This window comes from Rhagoletis pomonella, unplaced genomic scaffold, assembly GCF_013731165.1.
Source record: "Rhagoletis pomonella isolate Grant_MI unplaced genomic scaffold, Rhpom_1.0 Rhpom_scaffold_00012, whole genome shotgun sequence".
Classification (NCBI taxonomy): domain Eukaryota; kingdom Metazoa; phylum Arthropoda; class Insecta; order Diptera; family Tephritidae; genus Rhagoletis; species Rhagoletis pomonella.
Window position 1 is genome coordinate 4,240,661 of NW_023458566.1, and position 11,693 is coordinate 4,252,353.

Genomic DNA, 11,693 nt, shown 5'->3' on the forward strand with positions numbered 1-11,693 from the left:
AGATAAACGTTTTGGTCCAACTGCGACAGAAAAGTTATGGAATGATTTTTTTTTCTTTTCTTGACCAGCTTCTTTCTACATCCATATACATACCTACATATCATCACCTGCAATGCAAAATGCCGTAACTAATAAAAAAAAATCAAAATTCACTTATTGATTGATAAAATACATTTCATCGAAATACAACTCCCCACACATCGTTTTATGCAAACAAAATTTTATTAGTAACGACTTTTTGCATTTCAGGTGACGATTCAGGTGACGGTATGTGTAATAATATAACGTTTGGCACTGTTTCAACGCAAACAGGGATTTTTATTCTCCTATTGATAAACCAGTGATCGTTCAATATTCGCAGATCTTTTGCGTAATAAAAATTCTTATTTGCCATCAGCAATCCCAAATAAAAATTCTATAGAATATCAGCACTTTCTTGCACGGAGTATATAAATTGATTATTTTTTAGTACTTACGATTTGCTTCTTCATTTTCACACTCAATTTTTTGCGAAATAAAAAAAAAAAAAATTGTAAGTAAACTTTATTTTTGTTTCTTTGCCACCTCAGTTGAAAATCCGTTGGAACGTTGTGCTTTCCTTCAATTTTAAAATCTGACTAAACTGGTCTGCTGCGTTGTACGATTCTAAAAAGTATCTAAGTATTAGCAAGTCACATTTATGTTCTCAACTGTTTTTTCTTTCGTTATAGTTAACGAAATGCGGCTTAAATATTTTTGCCATGATTTTGTATTTGATGCTTTTTTATTTTCCTAAGAATTTGTTATTCTTTTTACATATGTATGTATGTATGTATGTATGTATGTATGTACGTTGATTTTGCTGTAAGCTTATGCTAATGAGCAAAAGCTATAGCGTTCCATAAGTCACCCCAAATGGGATGGATCATTTCGACCGGCGAAACGCAATAATAATAGATTACGTCATTATTTATTGGACAAGTTTGTCTAAATTTAAATCACTATACAAGTAGTGAGATGAAGAGATTCGCAAAGCAAAACAACGACTTCAGATGGATGCGCACATTTTTCAAGTGCAAAAGATGAAGATACTCGTGTTTGCAAAAATCCAATTGCGACGATTGACACTTGAACGAATGCCAAAGATAGAGGTATGTGGACATATTTTTGAACACATTAGGGTAGCCCATTTTTATAGCAACTTTTGTCGAAAAAAGTGCAGTACAAAATCTACAAATTATCTACGTTGCTATTAATTATCAAAAATAGCAAAACAATATTAAATTTTTCTAGTTCAGTTTACGACACATAAAACTGTATTTTTTTTCTGCCTCAGGCTGCTGGTAGAAAACCAGCCAGCAGTTCGTAGATTGGTGGCCAGCAAGCGGCCAATACTTATTTATAAAGTCTGCTTAAGGAATGATGATATTCTTCAAATTTACTTCTGCATCCTAAGTCCAGATATCGAACCTATGTCCTTTTGAGTGTTAGTATGCACCTCTAACCACTCGTCTATCACTATGGCCACATATAAATCGCTTTTCAAAGCATCATCCGCTCATTAACTCTACAACATTTACCAAGTAACCATATTTGCTTGCCCTTTTATCAACTCTTTATGAACCACCCTAGTTTGATCGCTCATCGTCAACTAATTCTTAAAATATTTTTGAATTTGTCCATGTAAACGTGACTATTAGTATTTATTTACGTATAACTTTTTTTTTTTGTCTCATTGAAGCCGGTAATTTATCTCCTAATCAGCTCTGTACAAATTTAAATAGGAATTCATTTATCAACGATTGACTTATGGTGTAGCCAGTGAATAATTGCTTGTATTTGAACTTTGAAGCGCATCTACTGCTATTTGTAGTATTTTGTCTTATTTATTTCAATTTAAAAATGTTTTTACTTGCAGGCTTTGAAAGCGTTTGAAAGTTAGGTTAAACGATTATTCTTTGTATAGGAAGTTGAAGCGAGATTAATGATTTTATTTCAGTGGAGTAGATCAGGTAGCACAAAAAGGCAACCCTTTTGTTGCGAATTCGAAATGCGAACACAAAAACGAGTACTATTTCAATTGAATTTGAATGCCAATACGATGACATATTGGAATATTTATAAGTAAATATAGATGACCTGATGGAGTTTGCAGCACGTAGCATTTCAAAGTGATCATGTCCAAACGCTCTCAAACCGCCCTTTTTAATATTCTTAATGTTCAAGTTGAATATTTCCTAAAAATCCTTCGTTTGACACCCATATTTTAATATTTAATACACTTACTTCTGTATAATTTAAACAAATTCGGCTTTTTACACAGATGGCAAAATATTAAATATAAAAAATATTTTCAAACTAAAACCATGTTAAACCTTTTTCGTATGTCACCGAAATATATCGACATATTTAAAATATCTGATTCCCTTAATTCAAGTTGCATTTAAATTTTAAAATGGATCGCAACTCTGCTACATGTGTAAACAGGTGGCAACCTTCTTTAAATTATTTTCAAACTGAAATGTCTGACACTCGCATTGTGATGCATATTTACATCATCTTATTCCCTTAATTCAAGTTAAATTTAAATCTTAAAACAGGTGGCAACCCTCCTACATGTAGTTTAGAAAAAAAATATCTTCAAAGCAGTTCATTTAACCCATGGAACTTTGTGCACAGGTGGCAATTAAGTTTTTTCAAAGCCACTTTGATTGATTTTCATATTATAGTAACTCATTTTACCTATTTTTTACATTTAATTTATCTTTGTAAATAGGTGGCAATCCTCCTACATATAATGAAGAAATTAAGCCTTTTCAAACCCATTTCGATAGATACCCATATTGTAATAATTCATTTAACTTATAAATAATTTCAAATACACTTTTTATCAAGTGGCAACTCTTTTTCATTTGTTACTCAGAAGCCAGCGCACTTCCAGCGCATGCACGTGTTTGCAAAAGATGACGAAGTGATTTTGTATGGAAAACCATTTATACTCATATATTTGAATCAAATAAACATACCTAGAAAATATCAGCCAATAATTCTCATATACCAGACGAAAGGAAAAACCTTGAACTTTTTATTAAAGAAAACAAAAACAAAATCGTTGGAGCGGTTTTCGAGCATTTTGCCTTAAAATACTCTATATTTGTTTAATTTATATTTGTTAAATATATATTGCACACGATAATATTTCTATTGCTCCAAAGAATCTATATCCCAAAAATTGAAGTTATATCTGCAAATCATAAGTTGCCAGAGCACTTTAAAGGCTTAAAATTTACCCCAAAATAAGCCAATATTTACCGTTGTTTCTACGACAGAAATCGAATTTGTTACTTACAAAAATGAATGGCTAGGAGTTTTGTCTTTGAAACACCACACTTTTCCTTGAAATCGCTTTATTAGTTCTCGTGCAATGAGAGTTTTCGTGAAGCTCTAAAAATTACAACTACAGCATTTGAGCATAGCCTCCATATCGAAACGTAAGACGTATTCTACGTCAAAATCGTTCTGGGCCGTCTGCTACGAGGCCAATAGCGATACCCACAAGGATTCCCCTAAGCCTATTCCTACATGTCTTTCGCTAGCGAATACTAGCAAACCTTCCGGTGGAGTTTTCCCTAACCTATCGGGGTTCTCGAAAAAGTGGTCCCCCAGAAAATTGTTGCTGGGCACTAGTAGAGGAAGTGATATGCTGATTCTATCACCTCCTCATCTCTGCAGCTGCTGCTGTTATACGGGGCTCAGAACATGGCGGTCATGTAGCCACCCACTGGCTCAGTGGGTCGTTAGTATTCCTGTGAGAAGCCAAAGGGATCTTCAGCGTTCTCCATCTGGCCATGGGTATATCGGTACAAAACATAATTTTGCAATCTACCTACAAATACTTAAAATAAAAGAATGAATAAGATATCTAACCAAATTTGTTTATATATAAATTTTTTATTATAGGTACATAGTTATTATTGTAGATGTAAATAAGAACACAAATACTTATCACCATACTTATTACCATACCCCTAATACAGATAGCCATTACTGGGTGGTGGCGGAGCACCACCACCATTGCAGCCATTATTCTGAGGACAACCGTTATCGCCGCCATCATCAGGATGTCCGCCACCGGCAGCAATCTTATCCAGTGCATCCTGTATCTCAGGCGGTATGGGTGGCGGCGTTGGTAAATGATCACCCTGTGGTCGAAATCCATTCTCATCGGCAGTATAGGTCACAAGGAAAGCTTGGCCCTCGGGGCTGGTGTAGGAAAAGGAGCCCTCTGCGGTTAAAACAGCATTGCAGGGATCGTCGGCATTTTTCACAAAACCAGACTCTTGTGCATTGATGCCATTGCCAGTTTCGTATTCATACTGTTGTTGTAAATAGAAATTTTGCAGTTTAGCAACACTTTATTAATTTGGCTAAGGTTGTTTTTTATATTTTTGGAAATTACTTGATATGAACCATCGATATTGACTTTAGATTCCAATTTGATGATAGGTATATCCGAACCTGCTCCAGGCGCGCCGCCACCACCGCCACCATTACCGAAACCACCACCCCCACTAGGCGGCGGATATGAATAGCCTCCACCACCACCACCACCAGGTGGCGGTTGTGGTCTTGGTGGTGGCGCTGGTGGCCCGCCCTTCGGGTAGCCGCGTGGTACCGCCCAAGTTTTGTCAAAGAATATGCAACACATCACAAATATTAACTGCAAAACAGGCAATTTGAAATCGAAAGAATAATTTTAATTTGTTCAAACTTTTGTAGCACTTTTTTTTTGTTTTTGAGTTAACAAACCTGCACGGTGCGCATGCTTATGGAAGAGCTCCTCGCGCTGTGTTTAAATTATTTAAAGAACCAAACCACACTGCTTTCAACTACCGAAATTACACTGACTTGCGAAGCCATTTGGGATTTGGTTTTATAAACTTAGATGGCTGAGCAACGTTTCTTCATTGCCGCTGGATAACATTGTATTACAACGATTGAGTGATCCTCACGCACCAAAAGGTCAGCTAGAGGCTAATAAAGCAGACGAAGAAGTTAAAAGTGTGATAAAGATGCAAGCACTGGGAAAAATCGCTGAGGGGCTACTGAAGTGAATAATTCACTGACTTTCTTAAACAACTCGCGAATCTGTAACGTAAGCAGGCAATTAATAAATACCAAAATTGCGCCTTAGTGCGACCTTCTACCACATCCTGAACACAGCGCCATCTATGGAGCAGAATCAAAAATACTACTTTTGCCAACAACTCTTGGGGTTTTATTTGTATGGAGGAGGTTCTATTAAAAAGATGTATGTATGTCCTTTCTACCTAAAATATAACCAAAGGACATGACTTGCCTAAGAGACCACAACGTTCCCTACTTCTTACTGCATTGTTAGCTTACCCTTTCTATCATTTTAAGTCTCGAAGAAGAGCAACTAAATCCTGGAAAATGCTTCCGGCCCTCAAAAAAAAAATGATGAGCCTTCCCTCATCAATTCGTCAACGACCTTGTTGCCCACGATTCCGCGGTGAGCATAGTGTTACCGTTCTTTTCACTGCCAAGAGTTGAAGAGTGGCAAAACATTGTTTGTTGAACGTGGATGTCGTAATCCGGCTGTCTGAAATTTTGTATATCCATAAAATTACCTTAAAATCCTTTTCAAGGCTCATTCTGTAGATATTTGTAAATGTGGATTCGGAAAACCCGTCCATCTCTGGTATTCTACCCAAAATACCTTTCGGTCCTTATGCGCTAACAGTACCTCCAGATATTTGCATTTTCATCTCTCTCGAAGCTGCTGCTGCTTGGACGAGAATATGGAGTGAAGTTCATCCCATCTAGGTCCGCGGTGTAACAAGTTGTCATTGATCCTACTGCCCAGAGTAAAGCAAACCTTTTTGACATGTTTTCGGGCACCAGACTACGAAAACATTAGTAACAATCGGACGGGATAAAATACAATGTAGCCTCTCCATTAACCTTAAGTTCACACCCCATTTCCGACCGATGAGTTTTGTTCAGGCCCGCGTGGCTCGGGCGGCCTTCGTTAGACTTTGACCAGGAACGAATTCCCACTTAGTACCTTATCAAAGTTTATTCCAAGATACTCATATTTAGCTTCGTCAGAGTAATCTATCTATTTCTACTATCTCTGAAATGGTAATCAAGCCAAGGTTCGGCTAATACGTTCTTGTGAACGGTACAAGAACACTTTTTTCGGATTTATGCAGAGGCTCTTACTGGCACACCAGTTTTATACAAACCGCAGAGCTGGACTTATGTATAACGTCTTACTAGCCAAATACTGAAGGGTAGAAACCGTTAATTTCCCTTTGACATAGGCACTAGGGTAGAGCGAAAAAAAATAAATTTATCGATTTGGAAATTTTATTAGTACGGAAAACATTTAAGGTCGCCCCAAGATCATTAAAATTTCGAAAAATCTCTAAAACTGTGCTTCTTTTATACTTTTTAACCGACTCTGAAATGAAGAAATTAACGGTACTCCTAAATTTGTATATGAGAATTGAAGTTGGTTTTATTATTTGCTTGAAAATTATTTTTAATGATTTTTGTAGTTTAGTAGCTCATTAAATTTTAGTATAATAAAGTGCAAGTTTCAAGTTGCTAAAATAATTTCGATTATTTTTGGATTTTTTTTTACTGACAGTGCCACGCGGTTTCTTATAAAAATTATATTCGACTATTTTTTTTTATGGCAGATTTTTTCTATCTACCCTAATAAGTAAGCACATTGCGTATCGTAAGGGAAATGTACATGAATCACAATTTGCCCCAATGGAGGTCTAATCTAATAATCTTTCGATGATCTTAAGAATGAAATAAATTAACTAATAGGTGTGATTTAAACAGCTTAGAAGCAAATACGCGATGCGTACTCTCAAGTATAACTAACCGTAAATAGACAGACCGAGGATGTAATCTTTCTATAAATTAATGCAGGAAAAATATTCGTATCGTCACCACCTGCAGCTGTAAATGATTCTGATATGCATCCGTAGTCATAAAATTTTTGTAAAGGTCTCAGTTGGTTTTCTGTGCACGAATCTAAATTGTCCTAGGATCTCGAACATTATATTTTGGTTATCCGCGAGTGATGCTGCGACCGAAACTTTTCAATCCCAAATGAGTTCAATAGCTGATGTGCGGCAGTACTCTAAAGAGTACTCACACCTTTCATTGATCCTAATACAGTATAGTATTCTTAACTATTTCTACATACTTCGAAAACATTGTTTACCAATTTTCTAGGCGGGATCGTGCTTTGCAGATATTTGAGAATCAAATGTAAAGATTTACATTATCAAATCTTTCGAATGTTTTTCGACCTTGCAAAATCTTGCCGCAAAAACCATCTGCAGTTCAATGGCTACTACTTTTGTTAACTAAATAATTTTCTAACATTTTATTTTCAGTGTATCTCTTATATGATTGTACAATCCGTTATGATGAAATACATACATACGTACATAGTAAATATGAATATCAACCAGAATACAAATAGAGGTAAAGATGAAGTAATAAAGCTATGATTATCAAAGTCTACTCTTCGACACCGTTTTCGCGCTTCGCACTCATTCAAAGTGAGCATGCGTGTCCGATGCAAGAGCAGCCAAGCACAATGTGCTTCAAATGCGTTAAGTGATTACGCTAATGTCTGCCTTGAAAACTAGAGCCTAACAATTGCAAGAAATATACATACATAGGTTTGCATTGGAGTTAAAGAGAAAATCAATCAAGGATACGCTTTATAACTAAAAAGAATTGTATTGCGGATCTATGTTGAAATTAATTAAAATAATTTTTTTTTTGTCAAATAAAAATTTGTTGGTTTATGCCAATGAACATCACACGAAAATAGACCAAAAGCATGATTTGAAAAATACTAAATCAATAAAATGCTGTAGTACAAGGAAATAAAAAAACAAACGCGTCTTTGCCAAACTATGACTAGCCTGACTGTACGTTTTGCATTTGAATAAAACTCAACCCACTTCCTATTTGAATCGTACGTATTACCTTGGAGCAAATTATGCAAACATTACTTATTCATTGCAATTTTAAATCACTCTACTACTCACTAATTCTAACAAATGATAAAATACTGATAAATAGATACCAACACAAATCCTTCTACCCCTTCAACTAAATACATCGCACTCACCCCATTTGCTCTTGGTTAATTATTGTACGCCTGACTTACATAATCTCTTAAAACAACAAAACCCGCTGTGCCACAAGTAAACTTCAAATTTAATTAAAAATCATTTAAAATAGCGCATTTAGTTTGGTAGGCAGTTTGGTGATGCCAGATCGGAACGGGCGTAGGAGCCAAAAAAATTTCAAAGTTTAGATGTGAAACCAACCCAGTCCTACACAAAACATTGCAATTAAGGTAATTAATTATATAGTCAAAAATCATAACTGAATCCTTAGTGACCAGTTTTCGACTAGTGACCAGCCGGTTGCCAAATAAATGACAAATGGGAAGACAAGCACGACGATGACAGGACAAATAAGAAGACGAGAATGACCACGAAGACGAAGACGATTACGAACGCCAGTATGAACACGAACATGAAGATGAGCCCGAATCCGAGCCCGAAGACGAAAGCAAAAATGAAGACCTGAATGAACAAGAATACGATTACGTAGATGAAGATGAAGTCGAGTAGGGATACGAATATGAAGACAAATACCATTACCAATACCACTACCATTACCATTACCATTAGCATTACCATTACCGTCACATTTTCCAATACCATTATCGGTAACATTACCATTATGATTACCATTGCCATGAAGATTAACATTACCATTACAATAACCATTATTATCGTTTTTACGTACGATTACAAATACGACTACGAAGATGAATACTAATATGGGACTTAAGCTGATATTAAAAGCAATACACATTTCTGCAATATGAAATGAAATAAGACAAATATACCAACAACATAAATAAGTATATGTTTCTACGATACTTAAGAAATACGGCCCAAAAATTACGCTTAAAGGAACCTGCCCAGCCGTTCAAAACCAGCGATGTCTCAGTTAAGGTGAATCTTTTTTCAGTGTCTTATCTTTCAGTGTGTTTCTATGTCGCAAAAATTCTGATTCAGGTGCGAGAGATGTGTTGAGTGATGAACTATACGAGCTCTATAAAATGTATTGTGGGTGTAGTTAAGCCCATAAAAAAACAGTGATTATGCTGAACTGCCCAGAAAGGTTATTGGGATATCATCTCCACTGGGCCACTGTACGCCTAATTCAACCTAACCGTTTCTGAAAAGCATAAAACGGTGATTTATTTCAATTGAATTGTACTAGTATAGCTTATATGGTAGATTAACAATAAAGAAAAAGATTAGAAGCTGCAAAGCAAATTGGCTTTAGAGTGCTGCCCAGCATATCATTTGGGAACTTTGCATTAAAATCTAAACGCTTCTTTAATAGAACGCTAAAATCCACAATTAATCAGCTAAAACAACTGATTTTAAAGATCAGTCCAAATCATCCAAAAAAGGTAATAAAAATCCGCTATGCCCAGAGAGTAGAAGTATGGCAACACTTAGCCAGGCCAGCCGAGAAGCAATCAAGCAACGAACAGCAAAAACATCGGCAACACCTGCAATGTAACATGGTCGACTATGCTGCCTGCAAGGACGTGCACATACATATCACTGCATGTGCGTATCATGCGTAGAATCGAAGTAACCACCGCAAACGTAAGCTATCCGCTCCCCCCATTGTTCAATTCCTCAGCGTCATTTTGCACTGCTAATGCACAATGAATGTAATTTCCACACTTGCACTGCGACTTATTCTACTTACCTACTACAAGCATACATACCTACATGCCAAGGTGTTTTGTTGCAAAGGGACACCCTTGTATCAATGAACGTCTATTAACTTTTTACCAACATGTCAATGCGTGTCGCCGGATTCTTAACTACGCAATACGACTTTTCTTCTTGTTTTCCCAAGTTTAGCTGGCCAATTTGAAAACGTATACGTGTACGTTTGTTTCTCTTAAGCGGCATTGCGCCGACAGGGGGAATGCGTATCTTTGGGGGGAAAAAACGTAGCAAAAGAAGCTCAGTGAGTCGAAATAATGATGACATGACGTACTTGTCCTACTTACTTGTCGTACAAGAAAGCAGCTGACATTTTCCCAGCTTAACGCAAGGCCGATATTGCGATTAGCTAGTGCAAAAAGATACGTGCAATCGCCAGGAATTGGAATGTATGTAGGTGGTAAGTTAAATTTACATTTTTTGAACCCTTCAAACCGTCTACTGTGGGCGCACGCTAGAGTTGCGAGCAAAGAGGGTAAATAAAAGTAAGTTTTTTAGATGTTCAAATCAAGAAGGCATAGTAGAGAAATTTGCATTCCCTTTTTTACGAAAATATCATTAAAATGATCTCTCGTTGTAGAATACAAGTTTCTTAGGAATAAAAAGACACTTTACTTTTATTATTTTGAACATAAACAAGTAATTAAAAAAAAATTAATGGCAAGCTTTTATTGGTAGTTAATAAAAAAAAGGTGAATCGTCTCGCGCCCCACCTAGCGGCTAAATTTTGTATGGAATTATTTCTTTCTATTGAAGTAATATAAAGTTTTTATATTAAAAAGCTTTAACCCAAACCATATAAATCAAAGTTTACTACTTTATACTAAATCTTCATCAAGATTTCAAACTTTTTAGTCTGAATCTTTTGAACATTTTTGGGTATGCCTTGACAAAAAAAAAAATATTAAAACTCAACGCTTTTTTAGACTAGCTTTTTACATTAGACTAGAATTATATGGGCTATAAAATTGCATACATACGACTTAAAGATTCAAATTAAAAAGTTTGAAAATTTGTTGATTTTTTTTTACTTTTGAAAGGTTTCGGGACTTTTCTTGATGTTTTGATTCGATATTGTGGGACTTTTCGGGACCTTTTGGTTTTTTTTCTGAAAGTTTTATGTCCAAAAGTACATTAATGCGATAAATTTGCTTTTCATTAGTACCTAAGCAATAAAAAGCAAAAAATGGTCCGTATTTCTGAGACAAAATAATGAATGGATGGAGTTTTAAAAGGGATAAAGTATTTTTTTTAGTTCTGATGAAATTTTAAATCCTCTTTTCTTTCATCTTCCGAAATCATAGGTATACGTTCTATGGCTGTTTCCTGTTTACTTAAATAATAATGGCCTTATTCATAAAAAATAAAGTAAGTTCCCTTCGCTAGCACCTCAGTCATCTGTAAGCTGAATGAAATAATGTCAGAATATTCGTTGTGGATGTCTTACTCTCGCCATTTGACATTTGGCATAAAGAGGCCCTGTGAAAAAAGTGCCAAGGCACCTAACTGGGCTACCTAAATATTAAAAGAAAATCTTTCGAAGAAAATGTTTGTATGTATGTATAAAAAGAGCTCATTGTTGTTATATCTAATGTAGTCGTCTTTCGCCGAATAAATGGGGTGGTGCAAAAAAAAAAAATTTATTTAACCATTTTTTTTAATATTAACTAGTGTCCGACCAAGTGTTCGGGTATCGAACAGTTTGGCCATGCTGTTCGGGTTCGGATTCGGTTTGGCTTCGGCTAAAAGTGGCCGAAAAGTTGTAAAGAAAATTTTTACAAATTATATAAATTTTAATTATTATATTTTTTTTTAATTGAATGC

General features: G+C 35.6%; 2 protein-coding genes across 2 annotated transcripts in view; both read right to left on the reverse strand.

Moving 5' to 3' along the window:
• LOC118747428 (endocuticle structural protein SgAbd-6) overlaps positions 1 to 652 on the reverse strand; it is a 16,824-nt gene extending 16,172 nt beyond the window's left edge. Inside the window, exon 1 of the mRNA XM_036481475.1 lies at positions 477 to 652. Coding sequence (XP_036337368.1) covers positions 477 to 491 — 15 coding nt within the window. The 5' untranslated portion in view covers positions 492 to 652. The remainder of the gene's footprint in view (positions 1 to 476) is intronic.
• A 3,355-nt stretch (positions 653 to 4,007) lies between these two features.
• LOC118747535 (pupal cuticle protein 20) lies at positions 4,008 to 11,332 on the reverse strand. Its single transcript, XM_036481585.1, has 5 exons — positions 11,317 to 11,332; positions 8,706 to 8,930; positions 8,088 to 8,092; positions 4,439 to 4,699; positions 4,008 to 4,355 (listed from the first exon to the last, which is right to left on the reverse strand). The coding sequence occupies exons 1-5, from the start codon at positions 11,330 to 11,332 to the stop codon at positions 4,008 to 4,010; spliced, it is 855 nt and encodes a 284-aa protein (XP_036337478.1).
• Positions 11,333 to 11,693: the final 361 nt, after the last annotated feature.